Source organism: Phoca vitulina, unplaced genomic scaffold, assembly GCF_004348235.1.
Source record: "Phoca vitulina isolate PV1807 unplaced genomic scaffold, GSC_HSeal_1.0 scaffold22, whole genome shotgun sequence".
Lineage (NCBI taxonomy): Eukaryota > Metazoa > Chordata > Mammalia > Carnivora > Phocidae > Phoca > Phoca vitulina.
Genome location: NW_022589725.1, coordinates 8,440,005 through 8,462,497, shown reverse-complemented (window position 1 = coordinate 8,462,497; position 22,493 = coordinate 8,440,005). Strand labels below are relative to the sequence as shown.

At 43.6% G+C, this 22,493-nt stretch overlaps 1 protein-coding gene across 1 annotated transcript in view; it reads left to right on the top strand.

Moving 5' to 3' along the window:
- CTNNBL1 (catenin beta like 1) overlaps nt 1–22,493 on the top strand; it is a 157,286-nt gene that overhangs the window by 93,572 nt on the left and 41,221 nt on the right. Inside the window, exon 11 of the mRNA XM_032420188.1 lies at nt 370–551. Within this exon, the coding sequence (XP_032276079.1) occupies nt 370–551 (182 nt within the window). The remainder of the gene's footprint in view (nt 1–369; nt 552–22,493) is intronic.

Below are 22,493 nucleotides of genomic sequence, written 5' to 3'. Positions count from 1 at the left end.
AATTCATAATCCCACCACCCTGAAATAACCTCTGTTAGCATTTTGATCTATTTCTTCCCAGTCTTTTTTAATACATATTTTTCACATGATTGAGGGAATGTTTCATATAGAATTTTGAATATTACCCTTTGTGCTTATCATTCTGGCCATAGGAATTCATTCATTCTATTATAGACTTTCCTAATTAACAAGTATATAATATTCTGTGCAGATCTATCATTATGTAATAATATTCTCATTGGTGGATGTTTAAGTTGTTTTGTTATTTCCTTCTTTTCCCCCCCATTTTAATGAGTACCCCCCCCCCCTTTTTTGGGAGACTAGAACATCCCCATGAAGTGCCTTATATGAAACTTCTTTTGTTCCCAGAGAAAAGAAGATCTCCCGGAGCAGTGCCCTGAAAGTGCTGGACCATGCCATGATTGGACCCGAGGGCACAGACAATTGCCATAAGTTTGTTGATATTCTTGGCTTACGAACCATCTTTCCCCTCTTTATGAAATCTCCCAGGAAGATCAAGAAAGTAGGAACCACTGAGAAGGAACATGAAGGTAGGGTTCACTGGAGAAGTCAGCCTACTTTAGGAAGAATGGAGGGAATGAGAGCTACTTTGAAAAACTGTGATGTGCGGTTGAGGAGCGGACTCTGAGACCGGAAGGGTCCCACCTTTTTCTTTTCTTCCATTTTCTGTGCATGAAAATGCAGCCCGGAGACCCCAGATCACTGATGGTCTTTGTTGCATTGGTTCTCTGCTTCCTTCAATCCTAGTGGTTTCATTTCCTTCTGGCCTATTAATAAGTCTGTGCGTGAGAGTTTTGTTTTCTTCACTGTAATTTGTAGTGAGGTGTCTCTCTGATGGAAGACCCTTTTGAAAAGAGAAATGAGGTGGCAACACATGTCACCTCCAGAGTGGTGCTTTCATGTATTTCTGTATTAAAGTATGATTCAGCCAACATCAGGAATTGCCGAAATAAACTATTTACAGCCAAGGTTCCCCTTTTTATGTTTCTCCTCCCTGATGGTGCACACTCCCAGCAAAATGCTGCCATGAATTTCGATGTTGTAACCAGAGTAGTTATTGCTCGGCCGATCTCCTCCTCCTATTGTCTGGTGGCCTGCTGCATCCCTCCCCCCACCCCCCGTAAGTAGCTGCAGTGCAATCTGGAAGGCCAGGAATTTATGAGCATTGACAGTTCTGCTGGAGACTAACAGACACTTGCACTGGGGAATTTACATGGTTGGATGGTTATTTTAAAGTGTGGGGAGGGGGCAGAGGAGCTGGTGTGTGTGAGAGAGGAGGAAAAACCTGAGCTGATTGGCCCATTTGGTTGTCTTGTCAGAAGTTAATGTTTGTTCCATGGTTTGGGTGATTTTTTTTTGTCAGTGATTGGTAGAATTGGTGTGGATATCTACAGGATCTTTTGGATTCCTCACCCTTCTGGGTAGAAGTTTGAGAGTTCCTGTCTATCCCTTCTCAAGTGGATTTGGCTTAGCCTTTTCCAACTCAGTGGCTAAAGGGAAGGTGACGTGACTGTCTTCAGTGGTCACTTCCAGCAGTGTCTTCTCTGATCACATCAGCTCTCCAGAGACAACAGAAAGTCAGGCTGGGGTGCAACTGGCAGGGCAAAAAACTGGACTTGAGATCTGAGAACAAGGAGAGAGTTTGGTTCCTCCCCTATCAGTTATTGGCCACACACCAGCTGTGAACACGTTAACCCCACTGCCAGTCTGTTTTCTCTCCTCAGTGGGAATTTAGCAAAATGAGGCCCCGGGAAAGTGAATGGGTTGTTTTGGAGATCTAAGAGAAAAGTTTTGCAGACAGTCATCAGTCATTGGACACCTGCCGCATTTATGGCACTACTGGGTTATGGGCTCTCTTATTTGGGCCTCACAACCTCCGAAGTAGATCTGGTTTTTAGGTAAGGGAATCAGCTGAGAAAGGAACCAACCTGTGGTTCTACGGCTCACTGGCTGTGTGACGACAGACTTTTTACTTAACTTCTCTGGACTGCATTTTCCTTTCGGGTCTGTAAAATGAGGAAACTAGACTAGTGAACTAGAAGCTCTGATACCTATACCTTAAGATTCTGAGGCACAGGCCCTGGTTGTCAAGGCTTCATCCTATCATCCAGGAAACTCACCAGGAACTGCCGTGGCTGACTCGGGATTCTGTTGAGAGACCTGATGCATCTTGAGCATGCTTGAAGAACGGTACAGTAGGAAAACAGCCCTTAGCAGGCTCTTGCTCTCTGTGCATGGTACTGAGTAGAGGAAAAGTGACAGATTCCGTGAGCAGCTGTTTCCTTCTGAAAAATGTGCCCAGTGGCGTGCTGGTAACAGTACATTTGCTTTAGAGTACCTGCATTAGAAATTTGATAACATTATATTAGTGAGGGCAGTGGCTTGGTAAGACAGCTCCTGGAAGGCATGTTTGGCCTGTAATGGCTGGTGAGGATGAGCTCTGCATTCTGAATACAGCAACACCCAGACAGAAGAAATGAACCCCAAAGAGAGAATGCAGCCCTGGGCCTCCTCCCGCCCCTGCTGGCTGGCTGGTGCTGCTCCTGGCACACTGGCCCTCAGGCCTTGATGGGAGTGTGAGAATGGAGGCAGAGCAGAGTAGGGCAGGGGCACATGGTGCAAGGTTTCTTTGTCCTGTCCTCGGGGTTATTCTCCCTGTGCTGGCCCTTCTGATGCAAGTGGACCAGGTGTGTGTAGTAAGTTAGAGCACAGCAGCCTCAGACCACCAGGAGTACCTGCAGACATGCCCAGCTCCTTCTTGCCCCCAGGCTTCTGCCGTGCTCTCCCCTCCGTCTGCAACAATTTTCTCTGACCTGTCTCTCTGGATACCTTTCAGTCATCCTTCAGGTCCTTAGTTTTTTGTTTTTTGTGTCTTTTTAAGACTTATTCATTTTAGAGAGAGAGACAGAGCATGAGAGGGAAAGAGAATACCAAGCAGACTCTGGGCTGAGCACAGAGCCCAACACAGGGCTCGATCTCATAACCATGTGATCACAATCTGAGCCAAAACCAAGAGTCAGATGTTCAACCGACTGTGCCACCCAGGCACCCCTTCAGGTCCTTAGTTTGGATGTCACTTTCTCAGGGAAGCATATGATGAGCCCCTGGACTAGAATAGAGCCTCCTATTACATGGAGTCTTGGTCCTAGGACTTTGCCTTCATAGCCCTAAGATTATGGAACCAATGGCCTTGTCACCTCTGGGTCCCAGGGCTTAGCCTGGTGCTCCGCATGTGGTAGATGCACAGTAAACATTAACTGACTGCATGAATGAACAACCACTTCTCTAAAGGACTGATGGTTAAGCACAAACATGGATTTGGGACTCTCCCTAGAACCCTGCATGGTTGAAGTCAATGCAGTTGACTTTAGTAGATTGTTTGAAAGCAAAAACAATTGGGTTGCTAGCCATAAGTTTTACTTTATTTCGTTGGCTTTGAAATTATGGCAGAAGCCCTCCTTTAGAGCCATGCCCTTAAGAACCACGTCTGAAATTGAATAAAGGAAACCTCGTTTAAAATGGAGTGAGGAGGCCAGAAGGGGGAGCTCTCGTCCCCTAACACTTGCTGTCAACTGCAGACCCCAACGGGAAGAGACGTATCTTGCACTCCCCACAGGAAGAAGTTTATACTTTACTACCCCAGAGGAGGAAGAAAGATTTTCCCCTTGCCCAGCAACAGCCTAGCCAATGAAGAGCCACTACACTCCAAACTCCTGGTTTATATGGGTGTACTTTTGTTTATAACATCCCCTCAGGACGCCCCCCACCCCCAATAAAAGAGCAGTCTTCTCCTTTGTTCTCTGGACTTGCTTATAGTTTTGCCATAGCTTGAATGGCCTGAATTGTAATTCTCTACTAATCCTGAGTAAAACCATTTTTGCTGGTAAAATAACAGTTTTATTTTTAAGATATCGTACATTATGTACATTATGGATAGAACTTCCTTATATAAGTGAGGCCACCCTATGACAAACTTCTTTTGGTAATCCAACAACTCCTAATTAAGCACTATAGGCTGAGAATTAGCTTGCCAGTCCAGAACCTCTAGAGGGCTGCTCTGTGCTCCCTCCCTTTCTTGTCAAATCTCAGGGACTCGTCACATGTGAGAGTGAACTGTCTTTAAGTTCATCCTGGTCCAGTCTCAGCACTTGTCACCTCTCAGCACCTTCCCCCAAACTCTTAGGGTAGCAGTATAGCCTGGTGTGGTACACATAGATGTGCTGCTTATCAACCATGCGATCTTCCTAAACTCTCTGAGCCTTAGTTGCCCTGTCTGTGAAATGCTAGATCTACCACGTGAGGTGGTTGTGAGGGTCAGGTGAAATGACCTATGTAAACTTAGTGTGGACCTCAGAATAGAGTAGGTACATTAAGAAGTACAGGTTCTCACCTCTACCAATCCTGTCTCCACTTCTGCCCATCGTGGCCTTTGTTCCATGCACCCATTCTCCTTAGAGGTCACCAGGAAACCAGGCTGCCCACACCTGCGGGGCGGGGTGGGGCCCGAGGAGGGGGCTGGTATGTGACTGGGAGAGTGAGTGGATTTTACTGGCCTGTGGTGTAATTACTCCATGATAGCTGCGTGAGACTGGGCAGACTGCTTGTTGATGGGCATGTCAGGCGTCATGATATGCTAAATAGTGGGGTGGCGTAAAAACAGCTGTGTTCCCCAAGCCGACAGAAGGGGTTGGGAGAGGAGAATCTCTAGATTAAGGTGACTCTAGAGGGGAGGTAAGAAGCAAAAACCACCCTTATGGCCTAGAATTGCTGGTAATTTAGTTCCGCTTTTGTTGAGTTGGGCTGGAGAAGGACAAGAATTATTGTAATTGAAATCCTTTCAGGTTTGCATAATAAAACCTTCAGAAATAGATCAGGGGAGGCACTTAACTTGGGGGTTGGGTTGGAAAGAAAAAAATTTGCCCTTGGGTATAATAGCATGATTGGCTGCCTCCTTGATTTTATAAGGATTAGTATAGTATGCGTCGTCTGCTTGGTTTAACTGCTTTAGAATGGGAGGGAAGAAGAAAAGAGCTGGGATCCAGAAATGGCATTTGACCTTTACTTCTTGTCTCTTTTAAAATTCTTATTAAAATAGGTCCAATTTTCCTTGTATTGCTTCATTAGGTAGGTGAGTTATTGAGTTTGTAGCAGTTCTAGTTAATTGCGCTGTTTTAACATGGTTCCCCTGGAGGCTGTTCCGAGCTTTAAGGGAGTGAGCTACGAAGCAGTGTGTAGGTGTGTGGTGTGCATGCTAGGCATATGCACACATTCTACCTCATCAGCAGTGACAGCAGTTGATAACAGGTCAGTGCTTTAAAGAATGCTCTTCTGTCATCTGCAAAGAATTGTAAGTGATTCCAGCGGACTCCATGCATCAGGCAGTGTGTAGTTGTCTGGTGCTTCTCGGACTCCCAGCAGCCAGGAAGCACAGACCAGAGCGCCTGCCACCTACCCACGTTGGAAGAGGGAAATGGCAAAACCTTTGCTACCATCAGAAGAGAACCGAGTTTGGTCAGCATCAGTGAAAAAGAAACATTTTTGATGCCTCCACAGTGGCTTGTGGCAATGACATGGCATCGTTTGGGGCTGCCTTTTATCAGGGATCCTGCTATGTTCAAAATTTAACAAAGACAGGAACGAAATTCTGAGGGATGTGTTCTTCCCCGGTACTCCATCTCCAGATCCTTTTCCTTGGCTTGTCCCTGTCCCTCAAGCGTTCGGTTTTGCATGAGTTGGCAGTGTCTTCCCTCAGTTGTTTTTGTGTTTTACTGTTTATACTGTCCTTGATTTCATCTGCTTCCTGCAGCTTTAACCCACATTTCTTTGCTGTTGATCCCCAATTCTTCCCAGGCTCTAGTCAGTTCAGCTAATTAACCAGCAGACAACTCCCATCAGACAGGCCAACTCAGCTCATTCAAAACCATACTCATTCCTTCATTGCCCAAGGCTCATCTGCTTTTCCTGTCTGGGTAATGGTCACAGCACCCCCTCCACTCCACCACCCAAGGCAGAGATCCATGCGCCATGCTTCACTCTCATAGTCCCCACATGTAATTGATCATAAGTCCTGCAAATTCTGCCTGAGTCAGTCCTCTCCAGTACGACTCTGCCCTTTATCACGTCTCCTGTCACTACAGCTTTAAGAAGTCTCTCTGCCCTAGCCTCCCAGCTCTGCTGTCCCCTCAAAATCTGTCCTGCATGCCCCCACCCAAATGAGAGAGACACTCCCAGCCCACAGCTGTAAAATTACAGTCTATGGGAGGGGGGGACTAAACATAGGGAATAAAGCAGTTTCACATGTATTTACCAGAAAACCATATTAGCAAATGCAAAAACATACCAAACAAGAATTACTTCATTATTAAGGGGAACAGGAGAACAGGAATGCTTAGCGAGGAAGGCACTGCTGGTGGAAGGCAGAGGAGGGGAATAGGATAGAAGCAGACAGTGCAGGGATTTCAACCTACTGGCTTGTTGTTACCTGTATTCAGCACCTGTAGGAGTGCCTTTACACATCTGATCATGTTTGAGTCTTACAGCCACCCCACAAGGGTAGTGGTATTTCTCATTCTGAAAATGAGGAAGTTGTCATGACTTCAAGTCATATAATGGGTGTCTAAACTAAGACTTACACCCTCAGCTTCTGACCACAAATCCGACACTCATTGCATGAAACAATGCCATCAGTATGTGCTCTTCTGGATCCAAGCCAGCTTGTTCTTCTCTGGGTTGCTGGTGAAATCAAAAGTTCTTGACCAGAAGACCTTGGTTCTAATCTTGGTGCTTTGACCCAGGGGCAGGTCATCATGATGGTGGAGGCTCTATTTACTTCCCCTTTCGAATTGCACAAGGTATTAGGAGCAAATGGCAAAATGACTCAGATTGTGTCTAGGCAATGCTAGTGCCCTTCACGGGGCTCACTCACGGTAGATGCTCAGTAAATATTGGTGGGATGTATAAATGAATTTATTTAACACCAACATAGCATTAACCATGACAGGATCAAGGCAAATGTCAGTAGTTAAGAGCATTGCACAATTCAGGGGATTCTTACCATGTTAACCAATGTATGGTTCTCCCACAAGGCCACTCAGCTTCTGTCCCACAGTAGTGTTTAAAACATATTTGTTTATTCATCTGTAAGAATAGGATTAATACCTACCTCCTTGGGTTAGTGTGAGAATTACTACTGTGAGATGACTGGCTTAATGCAGAGCTAACATCATGTGGGGGTTTGATAAATATTAGCTTATTATAGATTATTATTTTAATACTGACCCTAGACATCATACTATACTAATACTTGTTATACTAGAGGTTGTAAAAGCCTAGAGGAAGGAGTATTCTAGGGATTCTGGGAATGCTTAAGAAAAGAGATGGCATTTGAGTGTTCCTTGAAAGATACATAGCATTCCTTCTTATACCAGTGAAGGAAATGCCAGAGGGACAGTGGGCGCTGAAGCATATATAGCTAGTTATTGTGATATGGATGATAAAGAATATGGGCTTTTGATTAAGACAAGACTTATGTTGGTGTCTTGGTCTTGTCATTTACAAGCTGTGTGACTTTGGGAAAGTTGCTTAACCTCTCTGAGTCTGTATTTCCTCAATTGTAAAATTGGGATGATATTGGAATATAGCTCATAAGGGTGCTATGTGAGGATTAAGTGAAATAAGACAGATGAAGTGCTTATTAGCACAGTGTCTGCTTCCTTAATATTAGTGGCTGGGATGAAGATGGGTTTCCCATTTGTGTTCTTCTTTTTTCTACTCTGTTGGTGATTTTTAAAGTTATCTACCTAAAGAAATGCTTTCCCTCCCTGAATCTGCCATTCATAGCTGTCTGTGGACTATAAACATGTCGGTCCCATGTGGAAGGTAACAGAAAAACCTTCCCCAGAGAGGACATACCAGGGACCCCCTTGTCCCCACTTCTCCATATCGTCTGTAAACAGAAATGTCGAAGATTTTTGTCCCCCTTTTTATATTCCCCAAGCTTGAAAATTACAAAGGGTTGGTTACAGTGGTCAGAACAATGAGCAAGTGAAGAGCGAACGGTATTTAATTTTAAGAATAGCATTAAGTCATGTACTAACAGGCACTTTATGTTAAACAAGGATGGAAATGTCTTGCTGTTGTTTTTGTTGCTATTTGAAAACCTCATAATTGAACAGTTTCTGGATCAATTCCTTTTCTCTCCCTCCAGCTGCTTGTCTCATTCCTGACCTCAGATGACAAAATGTAGGGATGCCGAAATAAGCAATGTGTTTGGGTTCCTTTCATCAGGCTTGAGGGGATGATTTTGAGTGTTGCACATCTGGCTTGCTAACTGGTTCCAGTCATATTAAGGATTTACCCACAGGCCTTTCCCAACTAGAGCACAACATAGTTGTTTGCCAGTGAGGAAGATCGTGAAACAGAGGATTTATTTGCCATCCCGGAAGAAACTGCTCTTTTCTTTTGTGCAGGGGAAGAGGGAAAATAAGCTCATGGCCAGCTCATATTTATTGGGCATCTGCTAATAGACTCAGGGCTTTACAGGTGTACATACTTTATGAATTAGTTTAATCTTTTTAGAGATGAGTCTTAGAGAATTTGTTAATTATCAAATACCTTTTAGCAGGTAAGTGACAAAAGCAGAATTTGAGCCTAGGTCTGCTTCCAAAGCTCTTTCCCACACCAGGTTGGCTCCGGGGGTCTTCTGGTTGGCATCCAAAGACAACGCAGAGCAGGGGAAGGAGGATTATCTTTGGAGGCCGACAGACCTGGCTTCAAATCCTAGCTCTACCCCCAAACTAGCAGGTAGCCTTGGGCAAGTTATTCTCTCTGGATTTTGAATTCCTCTTCAATCAACAAGCCTGATAAAACCTTTCTCAAAGAGTTGTGTGAAGAATAACGATCAAGAGCATCCTACATAGCCTAGCATGTGACAGTTTAATAAATGATAATATAGCTACTGCATATCAGTCTCCTTTCAAAAATAGTCCTCTCAACCTCTTCCAGTTTTTACGTTTACATGTAGGATGCCAGTTCATTAACTTTTGTGGATGTGAAGCCCAGTTGTGGACCAGGACTTCATGAATGGACAGGCTGGGTCCTAGCAAGGCTTCCAAAGAGATAGGACAGCCACTATTTATCTTGATGGACCCTCAGTTATAATCCTGATTATGCTAGCCCCGTCAAAATATATCATATCACGAATGAGGTACCAGACCCTTCTATTTGAATTTGACTCACATGTCTGTTTCTATAGATAAGAGCCCTGAAGGTAGGTTAATGAGGCTTCATTCATTCTTTTAACAGACCACTAGCCCCTGTTTTGTGCCAGGCTTAGTGCCGTAGATGGAAGGTGAACAAGCTCACAGCTAAATTAGGGGGACATAGAAACCTGTATTTATATTGCAAGGTAAAAGGTGGAAGTAAGCGTGAAGCGCTGTGGGAGCAGGGACCAGGGGCTTCCCATCTGTCCTAGGTGGTGAGGAGAGCAAGTGGAGATTAGAAATCACTCCACCTCAGATACATGGCTCTTGAGCCAGTGGTCAGTGTGAGTTAGCCAGGTGAAAGAATGTCAAGTGAATAAAGCAGCATGTATAAATAAAAGTTGGAAAGGGTAGACTGTAGTGAACCTTAAACCTAGCTGCCTATATGAATCATCTGGAATCTTGTTTCAAATGTATTCTTCTGGGACACGTTCTCACACTTTCCGGTTTCACCAGTCTGCATAATGTCGGCAGATCTGTATTTTTATTAGGCTTCCCAGGAGTATCCTCTGAGACCAGTCTGGCACCAGCCATTGGTGAGAAGAACATAGAGCCGGAGTTGAGGTAGTTAAGCGGAAGCCAGACCTTGAAGGATCCTGCAGAGCTGTTGTGAGGACTGACTTAGCTAATACGTGTATGATGCTTAGGACAGTACCTGGCACATAGTAAGCATTTATTGATGTTGGTGATTATTGCTGTTCTTATATTATTTCATTATGTTATACCAAGAAACGGACTCCCCCCAATTTTTACAGATCATGGTATAGTAATAATTTTAGTTGTTTTGACTACCTCAGCTAATTTGGCAAAAATCTGAGTGGAAAGGATGAAGGAGAAACAATCACTCCTGTTTTTCTTTTGTGTTTTTCATTTTGCCAGGTAGAAACTTAGTTCTCTGGTGACAGCATTAGCTGAATTCTTATTTTGAATATAGAATTTTCCACTGGTACATTTATTATTTTGTCAATATAACTCTGTTAGTTTTCATTTATAACCTTGATGAAATTTTATAGAACTAGTTTAGTATGCAGTGCATCTCCTTTATAGAAGTAAGACAAATATCAGGAATGTAGAAGTAACAGTAGAGAAGTAGCCAAACTTTTTTAGGCTATTTCTCCAGCATTTTTAGGTGGTGCCAAAATGAGGAAGTAACTTAGGGGCCGTGCAGCACCTGTGGGCTCTGGTTTATTAAAATTCAACACATAATCTTTACTCAGATGTGCTTCCTAATGTTCTCATTTGGGAGCATTTCTTGTTCTGAGTACTCTGGAAAGTTTTTACATTCATTATCTCATTTTACCTAATCCCCACAATAACCCCATGAAACTTGTGTTATTACCCACATTTTACAGGTGAGAACACTGAGGCACAGAGAAGTTGTTGTCTTGAAAAATCACACAGCTAGTACATAGCCTTTACTAGGATTTTTCTATGGCTTCGGTTTCTGTTCCTAAACAGTCCTGTCTGCTTCCGTTGCAATTGCCTGCCTTTAAACACTTCAGTCAGCACTGGTCTGTTTTCTCCCTCTGTGGGGCCCCTTTTGAGAATGAGACATAAATCCATAGTTTTTGACCCCCCACTGATCAGTATCACTCAAAGAGCTTTGACAAAATATGCATGCCTGGGCCCCACTTCCAGAATTTCTGAGGACTGGGACTCTGAGCACCTATCTTTGTAAACAGCTTCAGAGCCAGTTGCTTGGCTAGTTCTGAGAACCACTGGCTAGAATGTTCAGAGTGCAAGCATAGATAAGCATCCTTTTTGCTTTCTCTCTGTGCCAAGAGAAGATTCTTGACACGGTGGGTCTTAGGGGGAGGCTTGCTAGAAATGGCTTTGTTGCTTTTTCTGAGTATGAATAAAATAACCTAATGTTGAAAATTCAAGCATTGTGGAAAGGATGGAGGGAAAGTAAAAATCACCCCCAGTCTCACCACCCAGAGTTATTTACTGGAAGCATCATGGACACCATCCATTCAGACATCTATGTTAGGAGTAGGGGTTGTGTATATGTGCATATAATTTTGTGTAAATGGAATCATGGTGTGTGTGCTGTTTTGTAACCTGCTGTTTTTACTCAGTGTGTCTTGGGCATATTTGTCCGGGTGAGTCTTTTATAACAGTTAGGAAGCTAGACTATATTTGTAGAAGGCAGGCTAGATTTTAGGTTACATGATCAGCTTGTGGAGGTGATAGTTTGGAAAGGTCAGCTGTGCTTGGATGGTGATACTGGCTTTTTCAAATATTGTGAATGTGCAGGGACTTTAGGATGGTAAGGAAATGAGGCATTGACTGAAGGCTAACGCATCTAAGGTCCCTTGGTTACAGTGTAAGGGGAGCCGAAGAGGCTTTTCAAATGGTATTTTTTTTAATTGTGTGACTATTTGAATGTGTTAGACATGTTGGCATCTAGCAGTAGATATTATGTGGAAGGGGATAAACTGAAAATAAACTTGTATACATTTCACTGGTCATAAAGAATACAGTTACCTGTGTGAGATGTTTGTTAGTGTCCACCTTCCCGGACTCTTGTGATATTGGATGTGATTTTTATATGCAGCAGCCTGCAGGTTGCTGGGGAAATGCTCTGTGTATTTAATCATGTTGCAGTCTTACTTGTTTGTTTTTTGTTGTTGTTGTTTTTTATGGTGAGAAAATGTCTTTGGCTTGCTTTTATAGTCAGATTGATTTTGCTTGTGGGTGTCCAGATGCTGATGAGCTGTAATTAGCATAAGAAGGAGGTTGGAAAGATGTTGAACATTCTTTTCTGGTAGCCAAACATGATCCCCAAACAGAAATTATTCTCAGGTATCAGGTCCAAGAGAAGCAGCTCTTTTCTCTTTTAGGTGTGGGTCTATTAAAGTATAGGAGTGTTGGCTGAGGAGATCACCACTGAGAATGGGGCTGGAGAATCTTGCTATGATCCATCATGGGGCATGGGGGTGATTTTCTGCAGCTGAGTGCCCCTGTGAGCATAGTAACTTTAAATCCCTTAAGTAGCCTATTAGAAAGGCTCCCTGGGCTGGGTTCAGGGGATTTGTGTTTATGTTTCTACCATAACTCAGGCTCAGGCTCTGTGACTTGGGTTAAGTAGTTTGCCCCCTCCCAACCTGTTTCCCCACCTTTAAGAAGGAAACCATAACATTTCAGTGTGTCAGAACTGGATAAGATGATGTATGGGGGGAGTGCTTTGTATACCATAAAATTATGCAGTGTCTAGTGTGGTGGTGTATGTTACGTGGTTTTTCCCTGGTCTGTTCTACATTCCTTATATATATTTTTAACACTTTTCTTCCTTGTCCCTGGCTCCAAAATAGAAAGAAAATGATTGTTAATTTGTTCCCTATTTGCTGCAGGGTTACCATAAAATAAATTAAGCGTATCATTTTGATAATCACTAAAAAATATGCCTACAACTTTCTTAAATGTATTGATTACTAATAAATCATGCCACTGTTAAGTACGCCTGCTGGCTGGCAAACTTGCCAAATAACAGTGTTTGCTAGCCTCGGTAACAGGCTGGCTTTCCTGATGGCGTGTCAGCCAGCGTGAGGTTACCACTGTGACGAAGGCGGCACTGGTGTCATGTTTATGGAGTATTTGCTGTGTTCCCATGTAGACGTGATGTCAGCATCCCTACCATCAGCCCCGAGTGGGGTGTCGTTAGCTTGTTTCATTGCTGAGCAAACGACCTCAAAGAAGTTAAGTACTTTTTCAAATCATGCGCACGGTTTAAATTAACATCTGCTGGAACTCAAAGCGCATGTTCTTGATCCTATGCTTCAGTTCCCCAAGGAGACATCTGAAAACCAAAAAGTTAAATGACTTTTAATCACCAAAGTGACAATCCAGTAACTTTAGTTATTTCTAGAAATAAAATAGGGTAATTTATAATACTGGCAGGGCAGGAAAGTTCTATTACCAAGTTTTTTGGCATTTGGTAATGTGGGTTGTGAATTCTTTTTCTTTTTTAGGGGCGGGTGTATTTTGTAATGTGGGACATGAAATTTTTTTTTACTTCAACTGCCTCTAAAACACATATCTGATCACATGGTTGAAATAATGAACCTTGTTATAATAAAGTTTTTTCTGTACATTTTATATTAAGTTGGATGTGTTTTTCTAAGCCAGAGGCTTGGCATGGTTCTTAATAGCAGAATAGCACAGCCTTATAGAAAGAACATATGCAGACTTGAGTTCAAATCCCTCACCAGTTGTGTTTTGAGACTCAGTTTCCAGTGTGATGGAGGGGGGTTTCCCCACAGCAACAAGCAGTTCTTGGACACCAGCATGGTCTGCAAGAATTCAGCTCAGTTCTGACACTATCCATACCCAGAGATAGCTTCAGATTCCATGGATTGGGGGCTCAGTCCTACAAGACTACGCCCCCCCCCCTTCAGATGCCATTCGCAAGCCCAGGTTGTTACCTGTTCTTCTGACCAGGTGGCTATAAAATCAGAGGTTCTCAAAACCCCCTCCTCAGGTTCGATTAATTTGTTAGAGCAGTTCACAAAACTCAGAGCAACATTTTACGTACTAGGTTACCAGTTAATTATGAAAGGATGAGTCAGGAACAGCAGATGGAAGAGCTGCACAGGGCAAGTTATGGGGAAGGGGCGTGGAGCTTTCATGCCCTCTCCAGCTGCCACTCTCCCAGCACCTCCATGTGTAGACCAGCCTAGAAGCTCTCCAAACCTGTCTTTGGGTGTTTAGGGAGGCTTCCCTATGTAGGCACGGTAGATTGAACCTGCAACCTTTCTCCCCTCCCAGGAGGTCTGGGGGTGGGACTGAAAGTTACAACCCTCTAATCACATGATTGGTTTTCCTGGCAATCAGCCCTCATCCTTAGGGCATTCCGGAAGTCACCTAATTAACAAAACAAAAGACACCTTTATGGCTCTCTTAGGAAATTCCAAGGGTTTTAGGAATTTGATGCCAGAAAGGGGGGCAAAGACCAAATATATGTATCTTATTATAAGTCACAATATCACAGTAACCTTAGGCACATTAATTACCTTCATTGATCCCGACGAAGGTTGAAAGTGAGTAGGAATGTCCCAAGTGGACAAGAAAGGGAAGAGCTTTGAGGTAGGGGGATAGCATATACAAAGGTACCAGAGCTGTGGTGTGGGGCTCTGGAAGAGGCAGGCGTTCAGTGTCGTGGTCTTAGGGTTAGAGTCTAATAAGCACAGTGAACCAGACTGCTGACTGTATTTGTCAAGGCTAGTTGAGGTGACCAGGAGGGCAGAGGACCTGGGCCAGGACAGCCTTCTCCTAACCCAGCCGGGGGCAGACAATCCTAGCCGCAGTGTCATAGCTCTTATCTGTGCCTAAAACCTTCAAAAACTGAGAAAGGAAGGAGCCATAGCCTGCATATTGTTGTCTTCCTTGGCTATCATCGATAAATCTACTAAATTTATTTTATTTTTCTAGACCTTTTATAGGTTCTTCTCTGTTAATCCCAATTTTGGTATCCTTAAGGCAGACCTCTCTTTCTGTCTCTTTGGTGTTAATTTGATGGCATTAGTTATAATCATAAATACCTTCTGAAGTTAATCCCATTATAATTCCTATACGTCCACACTAACCCCCATTCTCTTTTAGTTCCTTTCTCAGATGACTACAACATTTTTCTCCTCTTATGGGCTCATTATTGGAATTCTTTCCTCTCTCCGGTCTGTCTTTGCTTCTTCCAAAGCACAGGTGAACTGCCTCTAAAACACATATCTGATCACATGACTCTGCTGCTTCCTTGAGGGCTTCTTCATGGTGGTCTAGGATGAAGTCTAGATTTTTTAGCATGACCTAGAAAACCTGCCCGTTTGGCCTTCTCTTGCTGTTCCTCATTCTCATCCCTGCCCTGTCTCCAGCCTGAACTATTGTAGTTCCTCCATGTCTTGACCACCATGTGTTGACACTTGATGCTTTCCCTTGACTGAGACACTCCTTTACTCCCTTTTCTGTGAGACTGATTACTTACTCTTTGGAATTTCCCCCAAACCTGCTTCCTCCTTGAAGCATTCCCTGGTTTTCCACATTTGTATTCAGACTGGTCCCTTTCTAACGCTCCCAATAGCATCCTCATGTGTGGTGGTCTTTGGCTGGCTTGTTTCCGCTCATTTGTGAGCTCTGCCCCAGCACAGAGTATGTCTTAAGCTGAAGGGGGCGGGGGGGTAGAATCCCTTTGATCTTTTATATCCCTTTGAATAAAAACTCACTTGGAAGAAAAAATACTTTTATTATGGAAGATTTCAAGGACACTTGGCTGGTTCAGTCAGTAGAGCATGCAACCGTTGATCTCAGGGTTGAGTTCAAACCCCATGTTGGCCATTGAAAAAAAAAGAAGAAGAAAAATTATATTATGAAAGATTTCAGAAACACAAGGTAGAGAAAATTATACCTTGAACTTTATGTACCCATCACCCAACTTCTGTGATTAACATTTGCCAACCTTGTTTCATTCCCCTCTTTTTTTATTCCCCTCTTTTTTCCGCTGGAATATTTTAAGGTAACCACTAGACATGTAATTTTACCGTATGTATGGAATTTGTAATTTACAAAATTAATAACTTATATGAATGAGAGCCTTGGATTTAGGCATTTTTTTAGCTAGAATATATATGCTAACATTGGGATCTATTGATAGTGTAGTGTCATACTATTAGATGTCAGAAGTAGCTTAGATTGGGGGGATTCTCAGCCTGGGCACTACGGACACTTTAGATTAGATAACTCTTTGTGGTGGGAGGCTGTCCTGTGCATTGTAGGGTGTTCAGCAGCATGCCTATCCTCCACCCAGTGGATGCCGGTAGCACCCCTCATTTGTCACAAGCACACACATAAAAATTGCAGACCGCCTCCGACAGTGGAATCTTCCTCTCACCCCACCCCTTCATTGAGAACTTTTGACATAGAGAAAGAGAAGAATTTTGTAGATTTTGAGAGCTGAGAGCACTGTTCAAAAGACAATTGGGGAAACTGAGGTCCCAGAGAGGAAGAGTGCCATTCTGATTATTATTGTGCTTATGAGTATCATGCTGGAGAAGAAAATGTTTCCCTGTCCCTGTGCCAGTGTGTGTCCCACTCTACCACACAGAGTTTCTAGGAGCTACCAGGGTGACGTCAGAGGCCTGCTGGGGGTGTCTCACTGAGCAGGGAAGATCACGTGGCTAGGCTGAGGGGAGTTCTGGAATACCACAACCAGCAAGGACACACTGCTGCTATTTGCTGCTACGCCCAGTATCCACCGAGGCCGCTCATCATCCCCCTTTACCAAATATTTATGATGAAGCAGGCTAGGGAATTCTTTCCTTGGGAATGCATCTTGGGTTCCACGGCGGTAAACAAGTAGGATTTGTTTCACAGAAATTACTTGGAAGTCACTTTTTGCCAGAAACCATCTGTTTTATATAGAGCAAAGGGACATTGGCAGTTTAGTTTGTAGCTTTGTTCAAAACAGGGTCTCTTTATTTCTCACAACTCAGTTTGCTAAAAAGTACCCTGGAAATTTGGGTGCTAGTAAATTTAGTTCACCACTAGAAAGGCAGATTTGGGGTGACAGAAAGCAAGCTGGCTTTGGGGGGAATGCCTGAGTGGCTCAGTCGGTTAAGCGTCTGCCATCAGCTCAGGTCATGATCCTGGGATCCTAGGATCAAGCCCTGCATCGGGTTCCTTGCTCAGCGGGGAGCCTGCTTCTCCCTCTGCCGGCCCCTCCCCCTGCTTGTGTGGGCGCTCGCGTGCTCTCTCTCTCTCTCTGACAAATAAATGAAATCTTAAAAAAAAAAAAAAAAAAGCTGGCCTTGGGGGTCAGATCAGTCTCTGACTCTCACTAGCTCTGAGAACTTGGGTAAAGCACGTTAACTCCAGTGGGCCTTATTTTTTCTCATCTGTAAAATGAGGAGAATATTCCACTCCAAGGGTGTCACGCATATTAAGTGAGAAAGAGTATGTAAAGCACCTAGCACAGGCACCTGGCACATAACACTAATAAATGCTTTTTTCCTCTTGAGAAAGACCCCTTGGGAAAGGCACATAGACCTCAGGCCCTTCGTGCTTTATTTGAACAACTGTAGAATGGCTGCACTGTGTGTGTGTGTGTGTGTGTGTGTGTGTGTGTGACAGTGAGGGTGGCAGACTCCTTCATCTGTTTGCCAGTTGTTGGTGGTAGCCTCTTAGTAAACCGGAGCATGGAGTCGTTGTTCCTTAGGATTAACCAGCTTCCCTTATCTCCTCCCTATTAAAAGCGTCATCCCGGGGCGCCTGGGTGGCTCAGTTGGTTAAGCGACTGCCTTCGGCTCAGGTCATGATCCTGGAGTCCTGGGATCAACTCCCTGCTCAGCGGGGAGTCTGCTTCTCCCTCTGCCCCTCCCCCCTCTCATGCTCTCTCTATCTCATTCTCTCTCTCAAATAAATAAATAAAATCTTTAAAAAAAAAAAAAGCGTCATCCCTGTTAGAATATGATCAAGAAGCATCTTCACAGAGATCACCACATGTTTTTGCAGTGGTTTTGTGTGTGCAAGATTGGAGAACAGTTTAGTTCGTTAGCCTCAGACTGGAAATGAAAGTACTGTGTTAGTGCGGCCCCGAGATGCTCCTGTCCTCTCGCTCTGCCGTGTTACTGGCTAATGGAAGAAGGTTAAGAAGTCAGACTTCAAGAAAATGAACATAAGGCCGCTTTGGGTCTGCAAGCAGGGTTTTCTGGTTTCTGTGGAAATCAGCCGAAGCCCCGGAGTCTGGAGGAAGAGTGTGCGGAGCTCAGCAGTTGGTGAGGCCTCGGTGGCTAGAGGGAGGGCCCAGCAGCCTAACTGTGGGAAGAATGGGAGGAGGAGCCCGTGGCTGTTTGAAGAGCGCTAAGGCAGGCCTGGTGAAGCAGATGAAAGGAGTGAAGAGCTAGGTTTAGATCATTCCCTGAAGGCCCTAGAAACAGGCTCTTCTTTTTCTTTTCTTTTCTTTTTTTTTTTTCCTTTTCTAAACTGAATTTCTAACCTAAAGCAGGCATCCAGGGATGGCTTTCAGAGTGTGAGAACACCACCCTTGCTTGGGGCTGTGATGATCAGCTCTGCTGAGTCTTGGCAGGTGGATACTTGGAAAGTGGGAATTGGAATGGTGGAGAGATCATGGCGAGGGGAGAATGTGGGGGAATTCTGGTACCCAGGCTTAGCCCCACGTATGTCCAAACCCAGGTCGGCTGCCTGGGTTGTGCTGTGCCTTCCCTGACTTTGAGGACCACCTGAGAATACAGGAAGCTAACCATTGAAAAGGACTCTTTTAAAAAATTCAGGGGGATTGTCTCATTTTAGGGCCTAAAGGTTTTTTTGTTTTTGCCTGGGTGTGGGTAGGGAGATGATGGTAACTGTATCATGTCCCTTTCAAACCCCAAGAGAGCTTCTAGGCCACAGAATCAGTTTAAATTCATTTAGGTGGAATACCCCTAAAAGTGATAGGCTACGGAAAAGTACACTATAACCAGCCACACCTGACATTCAGCTGTCTTCATCACTAGAGGTACCAGTCTAGGGAGTCAGAAACCCTGCCTCTGGGCCATCTCAGGCCATTCATACCAGTTCTTAAAAATACTGCTGGGTGTGGGTGCTGCTAACCTAAGTATTGGTGGGAATGCAGAGATAAAACAGAGGTCCTAAAACAACAGGCATTTATTTATTTCTGTCATTACAAGAATGAGGGCTAATAACTTAAAAAACAAAAACATGTTAGTGCTTCCAGCCAGGTTCTCCAGAATATAATGGAAAAGCGTTTAGACCTTTCGAGACAATGAGTCAGAAAAAAAGGGACTGTACCTTTTTACTAGCAGTTACTCCTGGTTCTAGGACTTTCCCCACTGGGATGTCTGGCTAGTTCCAAAAACAAATGAGACTGTACACTCAGCTTTCTTGGAGTAAATACCTGACTTCTAGGCACACAGTGTCTCTTTAGACTTCCTAGAAAAGAACTTACCGGCTTAGTGTTATCAGTTGGGAAATGCAGTTAATTGCTAGTAACAGAGACTGGAAATAACAGTGGCTTAAATAAAATAGATCACATAGAGGTTTATTTTTCTTTCACATAAAGCAAGTCCAGAGGTCAGGACTGGACTGGCAGCTTTAAGATGTCATCAGGAACCCAGGTTCCTTCTGTCATTCTGTTCTGCCATCCTTCTCACAGGGCCAGGGATATTTATTTGCTTGTTAATGCGCCCCAAGCACATATAAATGTGCCTGGCTTCTATTTTCAAGATTGCCTCATGGTCTTGATCGTTCCTGGAGTTCCAATTACTGTGTCTATATTCCAAACAGCAGGAAAACAAAAGGGAGGAGGCAGGGCAGAAGGTGACATATCCCCACCTGGAAGTTCCAAATCCCCGTTTGCCTTAAGTCTTGACCCAAAGTGAGTCAGTTAGGTCAAGCTAGGTCATACCTAGCTATAAGGGAAGCTGTAGTTTGTTTTTCTGCCTTTGTTTTTTTAAGCTGGGTACATTACCAAATATATATGGGTTCTATTAGTAAGGAATCAGAGAAAATGGGTAGGTAACTGGCGGTCTTAACTAGTCAGGGTGCTGCCAGTTGGCATAGAACATCTCTCTTGGGTAGAGATTGTCCAGGCCTTCTCAAAAAAGTTCCTGAAGTCCCTGGTGGCCAGTTCATTCTTCATGATGCCCACCAGAACCAGCATCATTTCCCAGTGCCCACTGCTGCCGCTAGAGTGATGGGGTGGTTGTACTGACAAAGCACATTGTAGGAGCCATCAAAAACTACAGGTCGGAGTCATTTTCCAACTGGAGATGGTTGGGTATGCACATAGCAGGCACTTAAAGCTTCATGGACCTCTCCTTCAACCCATCTGAGATATGGGCCTTCCCTGATGCACGAACACTTGACCTAGGGAGCTTCATGCCTTGAGCTCAAACCCTGGGAAGGAATGTTAGCTACCACATCATTCTGTTCTTTTCACTCTGAGCCCTTGGAGAATAGTTGTGTAGCAGAAAGAAGTATTTTTTGAGCATATGTATCCCTTTCTTGCTGCAAGGCATATTTTCCCACAGATTCAAGGTTGTAAATTAGTTAAGCTAGCACTTAAACACTTTCTTAAATCCATAGTGGTGCTCAAACTCTGAAAGGAGGGGGAAAATCCCATGGGAAAGAGAAAATAAATCAACCAAAGGCAACACTTATCATATTGCTTTGCAGTCAGTAGGTGATTAGGCAATGTTTGTGGAATCTCATCGCAACTGAAAAATGAGAATACTGAATTAATTTTGGCTATATTTCAGGTTAAATGGGTTTCAGTGGGCCTATTTCAATGGAAAATGCATTCAAAATTTCAAACAACAGACACATTAAAAACTACTTTTTGGAAAAATAACCTTTAGGAATCTCATCATTTACATTCCAAGTGCTCATCTCTCACTTCTTTTCTTGCCTTTTTCCTCCCGATATTTTCTTAGAAAAATTTTCAAACATACAGAAAAGTTGAAAGAATTGTACAGTAAATGCTCACATACCCACCACCTAGATTCCATAGTTAACATTTTACTGTATTTGTTTTGTCACTTCTATCCATCTCTCTCATCTGTCCATTTTATTTTTTGATGCAGGAAGTAAGTTACAGACATCAGTACGCTTCCCCTTAAACCCTTCAGCAGTAGTATTAGCCTGGGAGTAGGCTACTAGCCTAGAGTTTAATTAAAAAAAAAAAAAAAGCACATAGAGTGAAATGCACACATCTCGAGTACACTGTTTGGCAGATTTGGACAAATACATAGTCTGTCGAGGTCCAGAACATTACCACTACCCAGAAAGTTCCCTCGTGCCCTTCCCTAGTCAAGTCCCTCCTCCCACAATGGCATCCACTGTTCTGAGGTTTTCACCATGTCTTAGGTGAGCCTCATCTAGAGCTTCATTGTCCACAGACTCAGGCCGCGAATACTCTTTGGGGATAAAGCTTTCACTGAGCATACTGTTTTTGAGATTCACCCATGTTGTCGAGTGCATCAATACTTTGTTCTTTTTTGTTCCTGAGTAGTGTTCTATTGTGTGGGCGCATTTTTCCTGTTGACAAACTATTTCAGGTTTTTGACCATTATGAGTGGAGCTGCCCTGAACATTGTTTTTGTGGAACATTTTGTGTACAAGTCTTTTTGTGGTTATATGTTTTCATTGTCTCTTGAGTAATATCTAGGAGTGGAATTGCTGGGTCACTTGGTAGTCGTTCGCATCTCATTTGGTAAGTAGAATCTTGTGATTCAATTAAGGGAAGACTTTACTTATGTATTATCCAGGCCACTTCTCTCCTTTACAGACAAGGATACTAAGGCCCAGAGAGTAGATGGACAAGAGACCTATTCAGAGCCAAATAGAAGGCTTTTTTCAAAGTTTGGACTAGAAATCCCTGTCTCTTAACTCTTTTCTGGTGTTCCTTATGTCATACTTTACCTTTTCCCTCCAGAAGGGGGCAAGGAAACTGGACTTCTTTCTGAAAGATCGTTAACTATTTCGATTTTTGCTTAGGGAGAAGTAACTCTTAAATATACCCAAATGCAATATATTGTGGGTATTTGTTTCGTATGTTTCTGTAATGATCTGGATCTGGTCCTGCTTCTCCTCCAGTGTACATTTTAGTAAATCTTCCAGAATGATCTTTCTGGAACACAAATCTGATCATACTACTTATTCTCCATCATGTGTTCTATAGGTCTTATGGGATAAAGTCCTGCCTCTAGTTGAGTGTGCAAGGTTCTTGCTTGCTTCTCTTGCTTCATCTTACACTCTATCACCCACCCCCTGCAGCCTGTCCTCTGTTGTGCTCCTTCATACCTCCATGCCTTTCAGCCTCTTGTGTTTTGTCTAGAATGGTGTTCCTCTTTTGTCTCTCTGATAAATTCCTCCTCGCTCTTCAGAGGAGACTCTGAAAATTCCCTGATTGATCCAGACCCTCTCAGGGATTCAGTTATTCCTTTTTATGCATATGTATCTCTGACAGCTAACTCTTAAAACCATGGTGTTCTCTTAGGATATCACATTCAGTTTCAGTTGAATTTTCCTGGCACAAGACTAGATGCTGAACGTATAGAGGTAAATAAGATGTGGGCCCCATTTTGGAGGAGCTTGCCATCTGTTGAGGAGAATCATACAGCAGAGTGGTGGTTTCAGTACGGCATCCTTAGTACTCATGTGGCCAGCAGTGTAGGAGAGCTCTCCTCCCTACAGCCTTCCAGGCAT